Here is a 16,965-nt window from a genome sequence, read left to right as displayed (position 1 = left end):
GAGCAGGTGCTGTTTTTAGATACTTTACATACTTAATCCTCTTATTAACTTTATGAACTAAGTAATATTAATCCTACTTTACAGATGACTAAACTGTATCAATGAGTGAGGTAAATAAAAACGTATTCAAGGCCATGGAGCTGGTCAGTTTTAAAGCCAGGACACAATCCTATAGCGCCCCCTTTCTTCCCAGGTGGTACTAGCCACCTGAGGTCCTTGGGTCTGATCCAAGCTTGCATGCTCATTGTTTGCTCCTGAAAGCAATTACCCCAGTAGCTGCTAGGTAGCCCACAGTGGAGGGGGTCGGGGCATCCCTCTCTCCCGTTGCGAAGCACAGGCTCCGGACGCGCTGGCCCAGCGGCCATGGCTCACAGGCACAGCCGCTCCGTGGCATGTGGGATCCTCCCAGACCGGGGCACGAACCCGCGTCCCCTGCATCGGCAGGCAGACTCCCAATCACTGCGCCACCAGGGAAGCCCTGTATTGTCTTAATTGCCTAGGTACCCTCCTGTTCCCTATGCCTACCTCCAGCTGTGGAAATGCACCTGGGTTGCAGCTGCCTATTCACTGTATATCTTTCAAGTGAGAGTCACCTTTTCTAGACCAAGAGTTCTTGTTTAAGTTTTAGCTTTGCATTTAAGTTAGAAAACCCTACCATTTTGTAAACTTAAGATGTGTATACAAGCTGGGGGAGGAGGACATTAGGGAGATCTAAAGTTTCACTACTTAATTTCTGCTATATCCACTTGGACTAGCTGAATTTACCAAATCCTGTATCTGGGTGTTGAGGAAAGCCTTTTTTTTTTTTTTTTTTTTTTTAAAAGCACCCACTGTACCTCAGGAAGCTTTCACCAAACTCACATTAATGAACCTAACCCTTCTTGTGCTCCAATATCAATCTCTTTACACATAATTATAATGCAAAACAGATTTATTTGTGAGGTGAAAAGGAAAGCACATTTCTGTCAAATGGAGAAGATCAAGATTCTTAAGTAGCTGACGTTGGGACCTGCTGGGTGGGAAGATTTGCTGTGTTGCCATCAGATGTTGTCTCTTTACCTGATGTTTCAGATGATTCAGCAGCCTTTTCAGGCTGTCCTTCACTCTGGGCCACCTTTCCTAAGTCCTTCTGGTAGTTAAGCTGGTATTCCAGATAGCTTATGTTCCTGGTCTGTTCATCCAGGAACTTCTTCATGAAGCGTGAGAGCTACAGAAATAAAACAAGGAGGAATTCATCGAGGCCCTTGTCTGCAGTGGGAGGCAATCTAAGATCTTGCTACCCAAATTATAGCTCAGTCCTAGTCCAGCAGTTCTAGGAGCTTGTCAGAAATGCAGAATCCTGAATCCTTTCCAGGCCTACTAAATCAGAATCTATATTTTAAGAAGCAACTAGGCAATTCATATGCATATTGAAGTTCAAAGAGCACTGATCTATGACCTTCAAGACCTCCAGATGAATACAAACAACCACTTTCAATGAGTATGAGTGTTAAGGCAACTCATCAAAAGTACAGATTAATTTAAGTAATAAGCTACCACTGCGGATGTTTTTCCACCCTATCTCAATGACATGTAAGTTTCGAGTAGGCTCCCAGACCCCATTTAGGCCTTTAAATTTTAGTGTTCTGGCATAAGGCTCAGGCATTTGATCATTTTCAGGGCTCCTCAGCGAGTCCAGTATGCATCTAGGTTGATAACTTTTCTACTAGGTCATTTTCTTCACTTCGACTTCCAGAAAAGTTAAAGGGTTGGTGAGAAATAAGTTACCACTGCGAGGTAGAGTGCTCACTATGAACCGAGAATACTTCAGAGAAGTCTATAGAATAGGTCACCACTGACATTCACTTTTGTAGGGGCAGTCTAGGACAGTGGTTCTCAAGATGTGTTTATTTATATCCAGAATGCGTTATTCCTGAAAAGTCGTCTTCCCGTCTTGTATTGAGTTGCATTTCTCCTTGTCAGGACACCTCCTCCTCCCACGTCCAAGAAATAAGTTCATATATTTCCTTCCGGGGAAATAGACACATTAGCTAATCCATTGCCTTGGGCTCTTTCCCAAAAGCAAGCCATAATCCAGAAGTGAAAGATGACACTTCTTTCAGAACCAGTTTACTACTTACATTGGTTTCTTTATTCTTAGAAGCCAAGGTCTTCAGTTCTTGCAGCAGTGTGTTTAACGCTTTCTCCAACTGCAGAGCAGACTCTATAGCTTGTTTGCCAGTTCCCCAGTTATCTATATCAGGCCTCTGTTGGAGAGAAACAGGGGAGTCACTATCCTACCTGAGGCACAGCTTGGTTACATCCTACTTCCTAGGTAGAATTATGACTAGGTTTGCAGAGGTCAATGATTTCCACACTTCCTGGCACAATGGAATCAGTGGAGCACCTTAAATACTGATGTCTGGCTTTCAACTGCAGACATTCTGACTTAATTGGTACAGAGGAGCAGGGTTTTTCAAAGCTCCCCAGGTGACTTTAATGTTCTGCAAAGCATGGGTACCACTAGCACAGTTATACGCACTATTCCATTAGCTTTGGGATTTCATTAGCTTTGGATGGTGGTTCAGTTCAGTCACCAGACATTTAGTTTTCTTTATAGACTTGGAGTTAAAAGAACCCCCTCAGATAAGTAGGAATGTTGCTAAATGTAATACGTTCGACTAAGGCTCAGATTGTTTCTTAGTGTCTGTTCCAGTGAAAAAAAATGTTTGTTTTACTACATCGAAGAGACGGCTGTATTAAATACCTGAGCGTACATCTGAATTAAAGATCTAATATAGGATACTAACAGCTCTAGGGAGAGACCAGTAGTTCTTCTCAGACTATACAGAGGATTAGAATCATCTGGAGAGCTTGGTAAGACACAGCTCCTTGGGCCCCATCCTTAGAGAGTCTGATTGAGTTTATCAGAGTGAGGTCAATGAATCTGCGTTTCCAGTGAGCTTCCCAGGTGATGCTGGTGCTGTGGTCCAGAGATGACACTTTGTATGGCTCCTTGAGAAAAGCCAAACATACATTTAGCAGCTAAAGTTTACTGAAAATGATATGAAGAGGCTACAAAGAAGACACATGCTTGCCCTCACATCCCGTGTAGGAACATGAGTGAGCTAACAAGTCAGGTAGCAACTAATAATTTAGTTCTCTAGACCCAGCAAAGGCCCCATGGAGATCATCATAACAAAGTTACATAGTCACCTTAATCACCGGAAGGCAGACTTTACACTTATATTTTCTTAGATATTTTATGAACTGCTTTGCATGCTCTCTCTTCACCTCAGCTTGATCTTGGAAAAATGTATGAAAAGAAGGCACTTCTGTATCTTCAATGTAATAACAGGCCTGGGACAGGGATAAGAATAGGGAGAGACTCGAGGTGAGAGAAGTCTATGTTTAAGACTGGACTCTCACACAAACTCACTTTGTTGTCTCTGTGGCTATCCAAAGAGGCCTTCTTTTTTCAGTCCAGGGTCCTCAGTTTGTCCTTTGACTTCCAGAAGGCCCCAGCTGCCTTCCCGAACCCAGGCTACTTCAAAGAGAAGCCACTCAGATTCTAATATGCTGGTGCCTAGCATTTTGCTATTAGGCCTCTTTAAGGGTCAGATTTATGAACCCTATATGCTAGCACTATAACCAGTAATTATGTCGACAAGTGGCAGAAGTCCAGCATAAATTAAGTGCCGTTGTAAAGTCAATCTATTTCATTAACCCTACCACATCTACATTAGCTCTAAAATAGCAGATGGGTGAAAAGTTATTTATAACAGTGTCTGATGCCCATACAAGTTTTGGGAATCCGCTGGAAAAGAACTGTGATTCTCCCAATAATAGGCCACAATTTGCAATCACAGCTCTAAATCATTGGGCCACAGAGAAGCAAAATCCCAGCCACTAAATTGTTGTTACATCTAGTATCAAACAACAAACATGGCCATAACCACAATTAGAAAGGATATGTAAGATATATTATCCAGATCAGAACTGAAACCTCCCTCACAGTGGCTCAAGGACCCATACTAACCATAGATAAATAAGCATCACTGACATGCAGCTCATAAGATGCTATTTGATTAATAGCAACCCTACACTCTTCAGAAAGAAGGCCCTCTGCCTGGGATGCCATCTCAACTTTAGGAAAAACCAGGCATAAAAAGTGCTACCCCCCAAGATAAGGGACTTCTTAAATACTAACAAGCATATAGCCAGCCTACTTCTATCCAGCTGAAAACAAGATGAAATTCCATCCAGCTGAGATTAAGAGCTACCAACCTACCAATAAGGACGTTGTTTCTACACAAAAGAACAAATCTGACTTGAGAAAAAGGTGGAAAAAAGTTAATCCTCCTAACTATCCCAGTCAGTGTTTAGTATTCTCTCTCATGTTCTATCTGACTATGATTTGAGAGGGCTGATTTACTTCCTGAATAGGGAAGTGTTAACAGAGTAGATTAATTACCTTTAATGGTTTCCTTTTTTCAGAAAGTATTTATGGCATATCATGCTAGGTCCTATGGAGAATCTAAGAAAACTGACTAAACTACATTTTTTGCCTATAAGGGACATATCCCCCATCCCATAAGGCCTCAACATACACAGTTGATCTTAAGGCGGGATATGATGGGACTTCTGAATTGTCAAAGGCATATTTAGATGACAGGATTAGGGCAGATTTCTTTGGTAAATTAGCATTTGAAATTGGCCTTGGAAGGTGAATAAGAATGTAGAGAGGTGGAAATGGAAGAAGGGCATTTCACCTGGAGAACAGGTACACACGGGTTGTAGGGACAAAATATGACTGGTTTCTCCAAACTGCAGTAAGACTGTTCCATTTGGGAACCTTTTGGCTCTTTCTTCATTAGTAAGTAATAGATGCTGAATCAATATTTGTTAAGTAAAAATATATTTTACACATGCAGTGGTATAAGATTTCCCATAGTCTGGTGAATTCTTAGTTTGAGCCTAATCCATGTCTGGTTGAACTGAAATAGAAGTGAAAAATATTTCCATATTTTTAGAAAATAGAAAAAAGAAAAAAATTATGTATAAAGCTACCACACTAACTCATCTGTTGTTGATGACGTGTTTCTTTCCTCTTTTTTTCTGTATATTGGTGAGGTCATTTTTAAGTGATTAGATAGCAGTATTTTTTTTTAATTTTAATTTGTTTTATTGAAGCACGATTGATTTACAATATTGTGTTAGTTTCTGCAAACTAAATCTCAAATATTAATAGAGAAATATGAGTCATAGGGAAGTAGGAAGTTGAGGGAAGTCCAAATAGAGTAGCATGGAATAAGGGTACCTAGATCATTTAAATCAGGGAATGTGTCCAGATCTAGTTGAACTTTAATTCTTTGGTTGGAATGACTTCTGTAAGCGACTTACGAAGTACTATTGGTGATGTTTAAAGAATATTAGAGAGAAATGCCAAAATACAACTAAAGACTTTTATATCCTGGCAGAAAAAAAATGCAGAAATTTGCACTAGATGAAAATACGTATAGTTATACCAACTGGCATCTGAAAATCAAGGGTGGCCATTTATTGGATTGGGAACAACTTAGCACAAGGTTTGGGTGACGTGTTACAAGGCATTACACTCCACCTTATCTTCTTTTTTATTTATCTTTCTTAAGTCAACAGTTTGGATGAATAGAGTTTTATACTGTAATCAAAGTCACAAATGTCACAAATGTGGAAGGAATAATTAGCATGCGTCATGACTAAGAGCCAACAGAACTCAACAGGTTCAATCAAATTGGTTGAAGCTAATAGGATGAAATGTAACTAAGGATGAATGTAAAATCCTATATTTTGGTTCAGTAAATCAATAGCCCATAAACAGAGAGAGGGAGATCTCAGTGAACAGTAGTTCATGTGAAACTCTTTCAGTTTCTGGGAAGACTCAGATATGTTGGGGCAGGTTCAAGCCACATGAGCTGGCCATTCTGGCCATGGGTGATTGGACCAGGGACAGACACTGTACCCAAGCTGAGCCAATGAGTTTCTCTCTTCAGAAACTTGACCTGAAAGGCACAGCGGTTGGGACTTGTTGGGGCTGAGTCACCATAATGACATCATTGCCCAAAGGGGAAGGTCCATGAATTCCTGGTCCTACCCTATCCAGGGTTTGGATGTTTAACTCTACCAGTAGTAGCTTTCCAATAAATTCCCATTTTTGCTTACATTTGCTAGAGTAGCTGTTTCTTGTAACCAGAACTCTTAACTAATATCCTATATTAGCATGTGGAATGACTACTACTCGTTGTCTTGTTCACAGCCTCCAGCACCAAGCATAGTGCCCAGCATGGATTAGACACTCAAGAAATATTTGCTGCCTCAATAAACAGCTCTCTGTAGGAAGGAGAAGAGCACCTTGAATCCATCCATCTATCTATCTATCTATCTATCTATCTATCTGATTTGGATAAATATATAGGGTTGAAAATGGGGACATTTCATCCACATTGCTGGAGTATGTATGGTCTCTGGAGGAGAAACAAATTTACGTGCCTCTTGCTTTTGCTCGTAATTTTTTCTTCATTAAAGTTTCCTCCCAACTAAAAAAAAAAAAAAATTTGTGTTATAAAGTAGTAGCACTTAGAAATGCTTATATGTTGATGAAATGGATGGATAAAAATCCTTTACAACAACCCTGCAAAGCAGATGTTATTCCTTCTTAGGGAGGTAAAAAGCAAGGTCTAAGAGAGGTCAAGTCACCCACCTACAATCACACAGCTAATTAGTAGCAAAGTCTGAATTTTGAACTCATCTCTGTTTGACTCCGAAAATCAAGGCTTTTTCTAATGTGCCAATCATCTCATTGTATTCAAATAAATACTTTCCTTTTGTGATTTATTTATGTAAGAATATGAAAAGACCTATAAGGATACAAACATTTAAAACACATTTAACTAGGGCTTCCCTGGTTGCGCAGTGGTTGAGAGTCCGCCTGCCGATGCAGGGGACATGAGTTCGTGCCCCGGTCCGCGAAGATCCCACATGCCGCGGAGCAGCTGGGCCCGTGAGCCATGGCGGGCGTACCGAAAAAACCAAACAAACAAAAATTTAACTATACTATGGACTCTTTTTTATGGAAAAAAATGAAAAAATATTAAACAAAATATAAAATTTGATAAATAGCAAATAATCCTGTGTACAATATAAGATATTTGAAATTTGTTCTTTGTTTCTTCAGGTATGCCTATTTTTTTTCTACTTCAGGTATGCCTATTTATTTTCTAACTTGTTCCCTACAGGCTGGGACTTTATTATATATAATTCTAGTATGAGTATGTGAAATTATAGCTTTCAAAATAAATATGGTTTTTATGAGTGAATAAAAAAACACTGTATATGAACTTCTAGGGAAAATATAAATCATTTAATAGGCTCAAGGAAATAACAACAAGCAGGCATTGTGATTGATATGATAATGGATATGCACATAAATATATTTCATAGAAAATTAAATATACAAGAGTAGGAATACATTAGTGTTTTAGACTGCATAATTTCTCTGAAGACATTATCACAAGCACCAAAACCTTGGGAGTTTGGGATTGACATGTACACACTGCTATATTTAAAACAGATAACCAACAAGGACCTACTGTATAGCACAGGGAACTCTGCCCAATATTCTATAATAACCTAAATGGGAAACGAACTCAAAAAAGAATAGATACATGTATATGTATAACTGAATCACTTTGCAGTACACCTGAAACTAACACAACGTTGTTAATCAACTATACTCCAATGTAAAATTTTTTAAAATTAAAAAAAATAAAGTCACTGTAGTAGCCAGTTCCATAGCTTCAACTGACATGTTGATTTGTGGTTCATTTAAATGCGTGTTTCATTTAAATGCATGTTTCATTGAAAAAGCATGAATACTACTTTTGAATATTCCCCTTGCCCACCCAAAACAACCTGGCCATCATCCAACAGAAGGGAAATTGTAATCTCTCAGAAGAGATTTTATTATACAAATTATACTGTAATCATTTTTATTAAAATGAAAGCAGACTATTGCATGAACTTTTCTACATTGGTTTTGAAAACACACACACACAGCATCACCACCACCATCAAAAGCAGCAGCAGCAACAAAAACTTCTAAGCAGTGACCTGTAGTCTGGACAATACTTGGTCAACATCTTAAAGTGCTAGAACTCCTGGACTGCTGGGGAGAAATGCTCGGTATTTAACGTGAAAGCCTTGGCTGTTTCTTAGAGGAATATGTGTTTGGTTTTGATTTCAGCTTAATATGATTCAGTGGCTGGAAATGCGACTGCTAAAGTAACCGCCAACACGAACAAGTCTTTCAGCTGGGAGAGGGTCATGCAGGGATTAGGCTCAGGTGTTGGGAGAAGGGTTATGAAGGGTGGGTTTCTGTGATCTGTGAAGTTCATTGGCAAGGGCTAAAATGCTGGCTGGCAATGATGGGAATATGATCTTAAACACATTTTGTGGGGAAGAAAAGTATTTTAAAACATTCTTTAGGCCTTTGGTTTTGAGGCAGGAGATAGATGGGCTCCAAGGCTAGGCATTTACAACCAGCCTCCTGTTAACTTTTCCTGAGGAATGAGGCAGGTGGCCTCTAGGCTAAATATTTACAACCAGCCTCCCATTTGCACTTCGAGATAGGAAAAAAACAACAGGGACAGGGTAAATAGCTGGACTATGGACACTTTAAGATAATAGTCACTGCGGGGACAGAGAGAGGCTAAACCCTGTTTGAGGAAAGATCAATAGGTCACATACTTCCCGTCCTTGGGGCAAGGGAGACACTGCACATGTGCAGAAAGGCTCCTTGGGGGTCAAAAAGGAGGGGGCACCACCCCATAATAGGTGATGCCAAGCCCCCCCATAGACCTCTGGACTGGAATCCATCTTGGAAAAAAGTTGTGCATGCATGTTGGGGAGGTGCCTAGGGAAGGTCAGGTGTGGGAAAAGAAACCAGATAATTGGCCAAAGTTAAAAAAAAGACCTGGAGGAACTGCCCTATATAAGTGAGTTAGACACCTCTTTACTGTCCTCCTCTTCCTTAGGGAGGACGCCCACACCCCTTTCTCTCTGGGTGTGTATCTCTGCCTTACTTCTGTCTTAACTAAACAGTTTCTCTGTGTGCTCTCCCACTTGTGCTGTGCCTCTAATAATGTACCTGTTTTTACATGTTTGCCTCCTTGAGAAATGCATTTTTCAGTGGGGGCAAGGGCCAGGGGAATTTTGCTTTTAGCTTCTAGACCCTGGTGGACTGGTGGCTAGGATTCCTGGTTTTCATCCAGGCTACCTAGGTTCAGTTCTTGGGCAGGGAACTAAGATCTCGCTTCAAGGCACCGCTCACTGCTCACTCTCCAAGATCAGTTTTTCCCATCCCGCTTTCCTCTAAGAAATCTAGACTAATGGATAACATTTTAACATTTACTTTTTAAAATAGAAACCTATTTTTAAAATTAAAACATTAATTTTAATTTCCCTATACTTTTATTATCTTCATTCTTACAATCTGGACATTTTTTTTTTGCGGTACGTGGGCCTCTCACTGTCGTGGTCTCTCCCGTTGCAGAGCACAGGCTCCGGACGTGCAGGCTCAGCGGCCATGGCTCGCGGGCCCAGGCGCTCCGTGGCATGTGGGATCTTCCCGGACCGGTGCACGAACCCGTGTCCTCTGCATCGGCAGGAGGACTCTCAACCACTGCGCCACCAGGGAAGCCCTAATAGGAGATTTTAAATGAATAACATGAGCTGTTCTGTGCCATGTTAAGAATGCAGGCTTTACCAAAGGCAGCAGGGTTTGAATCCTACTTTGCGTCTTTACTCAATCAAGAGGCACTGGGAATGTAGCAGTCAACAAAAGAGACAACAATCCCTGCCATCACACACTATACCTACTAGCTTTAGGACATTAACTATACTGTGACTCAGCTTCCTCCTTTACAGGGATTATAAAGGTATCTACTTCTGGGCATGTCTTAAGCATTAACTGAGTTGATTTACATAAAATGTTTAGAACAGAGTTTAGCACATAGAAAGCATTTAATAAGTGTTAGCTATTACATTTAAGACCTTTGTTTTTATTGGTGTTAACTTGTTTTATTGTGAAGCATAACACACACACACAGTGGATCCCCAGAAGCTCCTGTACCCAAGTCTTTTTTTCAGGTTCTGCTTTCAGGGGAACCCAGACTTTGACGCAGCGCTTCATTGATGATGTGTGTTCCACGTATCTTCTTCCACTCTGTGGCCTTGCATTGCATTCTTTAATAGGATGTTTTGATGAAAAGAAGTTCTTAATCTTAATCTAGATCAATTTCTCAATCTTACATGTTTTTTGTGTCCTGGTCATGAAATCCTTCACTACCCCAATATCATGAAGATGTTCTTCTGTATTTTCTTCCAAAATTTTAATTTTTCAAACTCTCACATTTATAGCCAGTTACAACCCATCTGTCATTGATTTTGTGTTTGGTGAGTGGTAAAGGAAAGTTTCTTATTTTTTCCATAGGGTATCTACTTGACTGTGGTAAGCAGAACAATGGCCCCACAAAGATGCCCTTTTCCTGATCCCTGGAACCTCATAATATGCTACCTTCCATGGCAAAAGGGACTTTGCAGATGTGACTCTGAGATGAGGAGTTTATCCTGGATTATCTGACTGGACCCAACCTAACCAAATGGATCTGTAAAATAGAATCTTTCCAGGCTGTGGTCAAAGGGAGATTTAATTAGGGAAGAATAATCAGAGAGAGGCAACACTGTTGGCTTTGAAGATGGAGGAAGGGGGTCACAAGCCAACGTAGAGTGGGGAACATGGGTGGCTTTAGGAACCTGGAAATGGCGAGGAAACGAGTTCTCTTCTAGAGCCTCTAGAAAAGAACGTGCAGTCCTGCCAATATTCAATTTTATCCTAGCGAGACCTGTGTTGGGCTGCTGACCTAAAAACGGTAAGATAATATATTTGTGTTGCTTTAAGCCACTAAGTTTGTGGTTATTTGTTATGTCAGCTACAGAAAATTAATACATTGACCCAGCACTATTTATTGGAAAGGCTATCATTTACCCACTTTTCTACAGCTCCACTTTTGTCATAATTACGTGTTTATTCATTGTCTGTTTCTGCATTTTCATTTTCTCTCCTGTTCCAGTGGTCTTTTGGTCCATTTTTGTACCAGTATTGCACTCCTTTAACTTCTATAACTTGTTAATATTTTAAAATTATTTAATAGTTCTGTTAACTAATCCTCAGTACAGCAAATTTTCCCATGGTGTTCTTTAACAGCAATTTGGCTTTCCTTACCTCTCTACATTTCCATGTAAATCACATAACCACTTGTTAATTTCAACAACAATAACAAAAACGAATTGGGATTTTGATCAGTATTGCACTTGCGCCATAGATCAATTCAGGAAGCTGACCTCTTTATAATACTGGTATTTAAAACATCTATGGTATATTCTTTCATTTATCTGATCTTCCTTAATTTTTCTTAATAATGCTTGTAATTTTCTGTGTAGAGGCCTTGCATGTCTTTTGTTAGATTTATTCTTGTGTTTAATTTAATTTTATTTTAAATGGTATATTTGAAATATTTTGGGGTGTTTTTTTGGCTAATGTATACAATTGATTTTTGTATACTATATATACAATTTTGGTATATGGACTTTTCCTGTATCTTTGCTAGTACACTTATGAATTCTAAAAATTTAACTGTAGATTCTTTTGGAATTTTACATATGCAACCACATGACCTGTGAATAATGACAATTTTAGTTCTTTTCCTGTCCTATAACTTCGATTTCTGCATTATTCCATAGCTAGAACCTTTAATAGAGTGCTGAATAAAAGTGGGGAGAACAGGTATTTGTCTTGTTCTTTATATTAAAGAAAAGCTTTCAATATCTCCCCAAGAAGTATAAGGTTTGTTATATGCTTTTTAGAACTACGTTTGATCAGATTTGGAAGTTCTCATCTATTACTAGGTTGTTAGGAGTGGTTTTTTAAATTACACCTTTTATTTTGAGATAATTTGTAGATTAACATGCAGTTGTAAGACATAATACAGAGAGAGTCTGTACCATTTACCCAGGTTCTTCCAGTGGTGCCATCTTGCAGAGATACAGTGTAATGTTACAATCAAGACCTTGACATTACAATCCAACAATCTTATTCAGACTTCTCTGGTTTTACTTATACTCATGTGTATTTAGTTCTATACAATTTTATCTCATGTGTAAGTTGACCATAGTCAAGATACAGAACGTTTCCATCACCATACGGATTCCTCATGTTGCCCTTTTATAAGCACATTTCTTTCCTCTCCCTGCCTACTATTCCTAACTCCTGGTAGGCACTAATCTGTTCCTTATTTCTAAAAAAAAAAAATTTTAAACATTTTATATAAATCAAACAGATTATGTACTATGCAATCTTTAGGAATTGATTTTTTCTACTCAGCCTAATTCCCTGGAGATTCATCCAAGTTTTTTGACATATAAAGAGTCCATTCCTTTTTACTGCTGAATAGTTTTCCATAGTAAGGATATATCCCACTTTGTTTAAACATTCACCTATTGAAGGACATCTGAGTTGTTTCAGTTTTTGGCTATTATGAATAAAACTCCTATGAAAATTTATGTATAGATTTTTGTGTGAACGTAAGTTTCACTTCTCTGGGATAAATGTCCATGAGTTCAAATTGCTGGGTCATATGGTGTTTTCATGTTTAGTTTTATAAGGAAGTGCTGAATTATTTCCCGTTGTGGCTATACCAAAGAGTTTCTTTTCTTGAATTAATTTTGGAGTATAGCTGCTTTACAATGTTGTGTTAGTTTCTGCTAAAGAGTTTTTTTTAAACCATGAATAAATGTTGAAGTTGGTCAAATATCTTTATCATCACCTGTTTAGTTGATCTTATGACTTTTCTCCTTTATTCTGTTACAGTGGTGAATTCTGTGGTAATCTTTGGATTTAAAGGAAACATATTCTCAACTGAGTTTTGTTTGTCCTTCTTTTTTAGTTCCTTTAGGTGTATGTTTAGGTTGTTTATCTGAGATTTTTCTTATTTCTTAGGTAGGCTTGTATTGCTATCAGCTTCCTGCGTGGAACTTCTTTTGCCATTCTTTCTTATTATTCACTTTTCTGTTATTCAGGTTGAATAATTTCTATTGATTTGTCTTCAAGTTCAATAACCCTTTCTTCTGAAATATTCAATCTGCTGTTAAGCCTATACATTGAATTTTTCATTTCGGCTATTGAACTTTTCAGTTCTAGAATTTCCACTTGAATAGTGTGGGTTAATTTCAGCTGGTCTGGATTGACCACATGCTTATTTCCAGAGATACTTACCTTGTCCAACACTATAGAATGTATTAACTAAAAACAGATGTTCTAAAAAAAAAAAAACAGATGTTCTCTAACCATTTAGAGATGAAAGAGGCATGGGAAACAAACACCTCTGCTGTCTAAGGGAATGCAATTCTAAAAAGTTTGTAACTAAAGGCAAACTACAGTATTGAATAGGGTATCTAATTTATTCTCTACTTTGATTCCTATCATCAGTTAACCTCTACACTAATGAAAGTTGATCATTATTATTCCAGAATAAAAAGAAAGAAAGGGGAAAAGAGAAAAAATAAAAAATAACAGAGCCCAGAAATTAGAGTGGATTCTAAGTGAAAAGATACCTGAAGAGAAATTTAACCTCTTTCTAATTTTTATTAATTTGACCTTGGTTTATCAGATATTCATGCTGAAACTAACAGTTTTAATATAATTACTATGTGCCAGGCACTGTGCTAAATGGCTAATGTATTTTATTTCCATTTATTCATATAAGCCCAGTAAGAAATCTTTCTTATTATCTCTACTTTACAGGTGAGGAACAGAGGTTCAGCAAGGTAAGTTAAAAACGGAAGTTGCTGAGCACAGTAATGAACCAAGTCAGGTGGGTAGACATTTCCTGGACCAGGCAAGTTTTGAGTTTGATTTTGAATGCAGAAACAAAGGCAAGAAAGGTTGGAACTGAGTAGTTTTTCTCCTACGAATCTTCAGGAAATTTCCATGTTGTTGTCTGTCTAAACTATTGATCTGCACAAACCACGTCCAGTGGAAAAAGGACCTCTGGGTTAAACTTGTAAAGACCTGTAATGGATATTTGATAATGCCAAGGATGATGATGACTAATGGCTGATAGGGCTGAAGGTCTCCACCACAATGCGGGACTTTAATTAAAAGCTGGCTTTGATTCTCTGTAGACAGGTATGCAGCTTTGCCACATTGAACAAATTCTGGGCCAGAGATTTCGAAGTTCCAAAGTTTGCATCTCTTTCTATCGAAATCCTTCTCTAGATCTAAATTAAACCTTCTTCTTGCCCCTCACACATTGCAATTTATCATGTTTTTCTTGACTCATTGATCCAACTCTGAAGAAACCATTAAGAAAATCCTTTCCAAACTCTATTCTCTATCATGCATTCGAACAATAAGCTTTGATTTTATTTCTTTGCATCCCCCTGTTGATTTTACACTCTACTCAAATAATTACTAACTCTCTGGGACTCATATTTGTCCTCTGTAAAATGGAAGAAATTGTTTAATCATGACTTTGCTCCAAATCAGACTTTGCTCCTCTAAGTCCCAGGTGTTCAAAGAATTAATTCACACAGTAGGGTGTTGGAGGTGTGACAAACACAGAGAGAGGCATTGCCCAGATAGAAATAGAAGTAGCTCTGCTTTCTGTTCACATATTAATGTTCAATTAATTGAACATATTAATTGAACTTGCCAGGATTTCATTTGAAGGGATCTGATACTAAAACAAATTTGAAAACCATTGGATTAGTTTCTTTCTAGCTCTAAGCAGTCTAAGATAATAACCTATGATTCTGCGATCTGAACAACAGAGGGAAGAGCTGTTTTATCTATTTACATTTTGCATGTTTTCAGAGACTTAGAAACATGTGTTTCTAAGGAATTTAGTGACAAGGTATGTGGGTGATATATAAGGCTTGGCTGAGTGCACAAGTAGGAAATGATCCTGTCAGAGAGGACTCCAGGGATGGATTCTTTTCTCATAAAATCGTTTATAGCCCCTCCTCAGGAACTAGAGAAAAGACTCATGTAGCCATTTTCCCTAGCACTGTTGACTCTGCTAATTTGACGGTAGCAGAACAGTGTTGGTGAATTTTAGGTAAAGCCAATAAGGAGAGTGTGACTTCAGCCTTCCCCTCCTCCTACACTCCTCCCACCCCACTGGCAGCTCCTCCCATTCTGGCTGGGGAAGTGATAGAGCAGAACTGAAGTTTATTTTAAACCTTTTGCGTCAGACACTTTAAAGCTGCCACGGCTACTGGAAATCTACCCCAACCTCTACAGTATCACGAGTCAGGATGCAGAATGTGCCCCTTTTACAGCCTCTGGTGTTGTGAGGCAGTTGGGGACTGCCTCAAAACCTAGGGAAGGGCTTCCCTGGTGACTCAGTGGTTGAGAATCTGCCTGCCAATGCAGGGGACATGGGTTCGAGCCCTGGTCTGGGAAGATCCCACATGCTGTGGAGCAACTGGGCCCGTGAGCCACAACTACTGAGCCTGCGCGTGCGATGAAGAGTGGCCCCTGCTTGCCACAACTAGAGAAAGCCCTTGCACAGAAATGAAGACCCAACACAGCCATAAATTAATTAATTAATTAAAAAAAACAAAACAAAACCCAGGAAGGATGCCTGCCAGGTACTGTATATTCTATAGTGTGTATAAATCATAGGGTAGGGTTGGGGCAGAGTGCTTCATTACAAACTCCACTCTATTTTGAACTAAGAAGAAAGCATTTATAAGCTTCAAATTATTAATACTGGAATCACTAATGTAAATAATTGTAATGCTTTCTGGAGACCATTCCGTAGGATGGAAAAGTAGCAGCTCTGCATCTACCTGAGCTCCCCTATCTATCTGCCTCAGCATCACCACTCACTCTCCATCCCCCACTCCACTTGCAGAGTGATCTATCTCAAATATCAATCTGATTATGCCATCTTCTGCCTCAATGTCTTAGATGAATTTCCACTGACTTCTGAATAAAATACAAACTCTCTGGAAAAACATACGAAGACCAGCTTCATCCTGCTCTGTTCTCCACCCTGTACCTTTGGTTCCTGCCATTCCGTTTTCACTCTAGCAGATTAAAGCCTGAAGTCTCAGCCCAGCTGGGTAGAATGTTGAAAATATCTTCTTTTTTCTTTTAAAAAGAGTCCTGTGTTTCTCAAGCATGGTTCTCAAGTCTCTTTGAAACAAAATCAATGAGCATCTTTATTAAACACTTCTAAGGCCCTAGCCCCAAGAACTGCTGTTTCATATAGCAACAATTTAAACAGAGGTGCTACCAGCAAATGGATCTCGTTGCCTTTGGGGGCTGCGGTCATGCCTCTCAAAGTGAATTTGGAGGGTCTACATCCCTGGTAGCCAGTGCCTGCTGGGACCAGATGCTGTGTCCACCGGGTCCCCAAGTGCCCACCTCCCCCCGACGTGATGGGAGGTTTGGGAGGATGTACAATTCACCCTGTCCCCTCCTGAGCCCTGCAGACCACGACGTGGGCGCCCGGCCCCGCGCCTGGGCCCACTCGATCCATATCATGAAGGTGGAAGAGATCACAGCCAGCAGATGTCCCCCACCATCAGTCAAGCAATTCCATGACTCCAAGATCAACTTCCGGCTGCCCCACCAGGTCCTGCATTGTCAGCACAAGCCATGCTTCACCACCAAGAGACCCAACACCTTCTTTTATGTGCGGGCCCTCCCGGTCCCCAGGTCTGCCCAAATAAAACTCTTTGTTTAAACCAAAACAACCAACCAAATGAAACAAAACAAACCAAAAACAAACCCCCAAAAAACTTCTAATAATAGAGTGAATATTTATTGCCAGACATTAGGCTGTATGTTATAGGTTAACTCTTTTAATCATTACAACA

General features: G+C 39.4%; 1 protein-coding gene and 1 non-coding gene across 2 annotated transcripts; one reads left to right on the top strand and one right to left on the bottom strand.

Annotated features, from left to right (window-relative positions):
- Positions 1-988: 988 nt before the first annotated feature.
- LOC112409251 (ferritin, heavy subunit-like) lies at positions 989-4,120 on the bottom strand. Its single transcript, XM_024759240.1, has 3 exons — positions 4,019-4,120; positions 2,121-2,246; positions 989-1,207 (listed from the first exon to the last, which is right to left on the bottom strand). The coding sequence occupies exons 1-3, from the start codon at positions 4,118-4,120 to the stop codon at positions 989-991; spliced, it is 447 nt and encodes a 148-aa protein (XP_024615008.1).
- Positions 4,121-16,319: 12,199 nt separating this feature from the next.
- Positions 16,320-16,451, top strand: LOC112409296 (small nucleolar RNA SNORA68). The gene has a single exon (XR_003005137.1). It is a non-coding gene; the product is annotated as a small nucleolar RNA SNORA68 (small nucleolar RNA).
- Positions 16,452-16,965: the final 514 nt, after the last annotated feature.

The sequence above is a fragment of the Neophocaena asiaeorientalis genome, unplaced genomic scaffold (genome assembly GCF_003031525.2).
Source record: "Neophocaena asiaeorientalis asiaeorientalis breed wild unplaced genomic scaffold, Neophocaena_asiaeorientalis_V1.1 scaffold197, whole genome shotgun sequence".
In the NCBI taxonomy this organism is placed as follows: domain Eukaryota; kingdom Metazoa; phylum Chordata; class Mammalia; order Artiodactyla; family Phocoenidae; genus Neophocaena; species Neophocaena asiaeorientalis.
The sequence above is the reverse complement of the archived record's forward strand: the minus strand, read 5'-3'. Positions and strand labels throughout refer to the sequence as shown.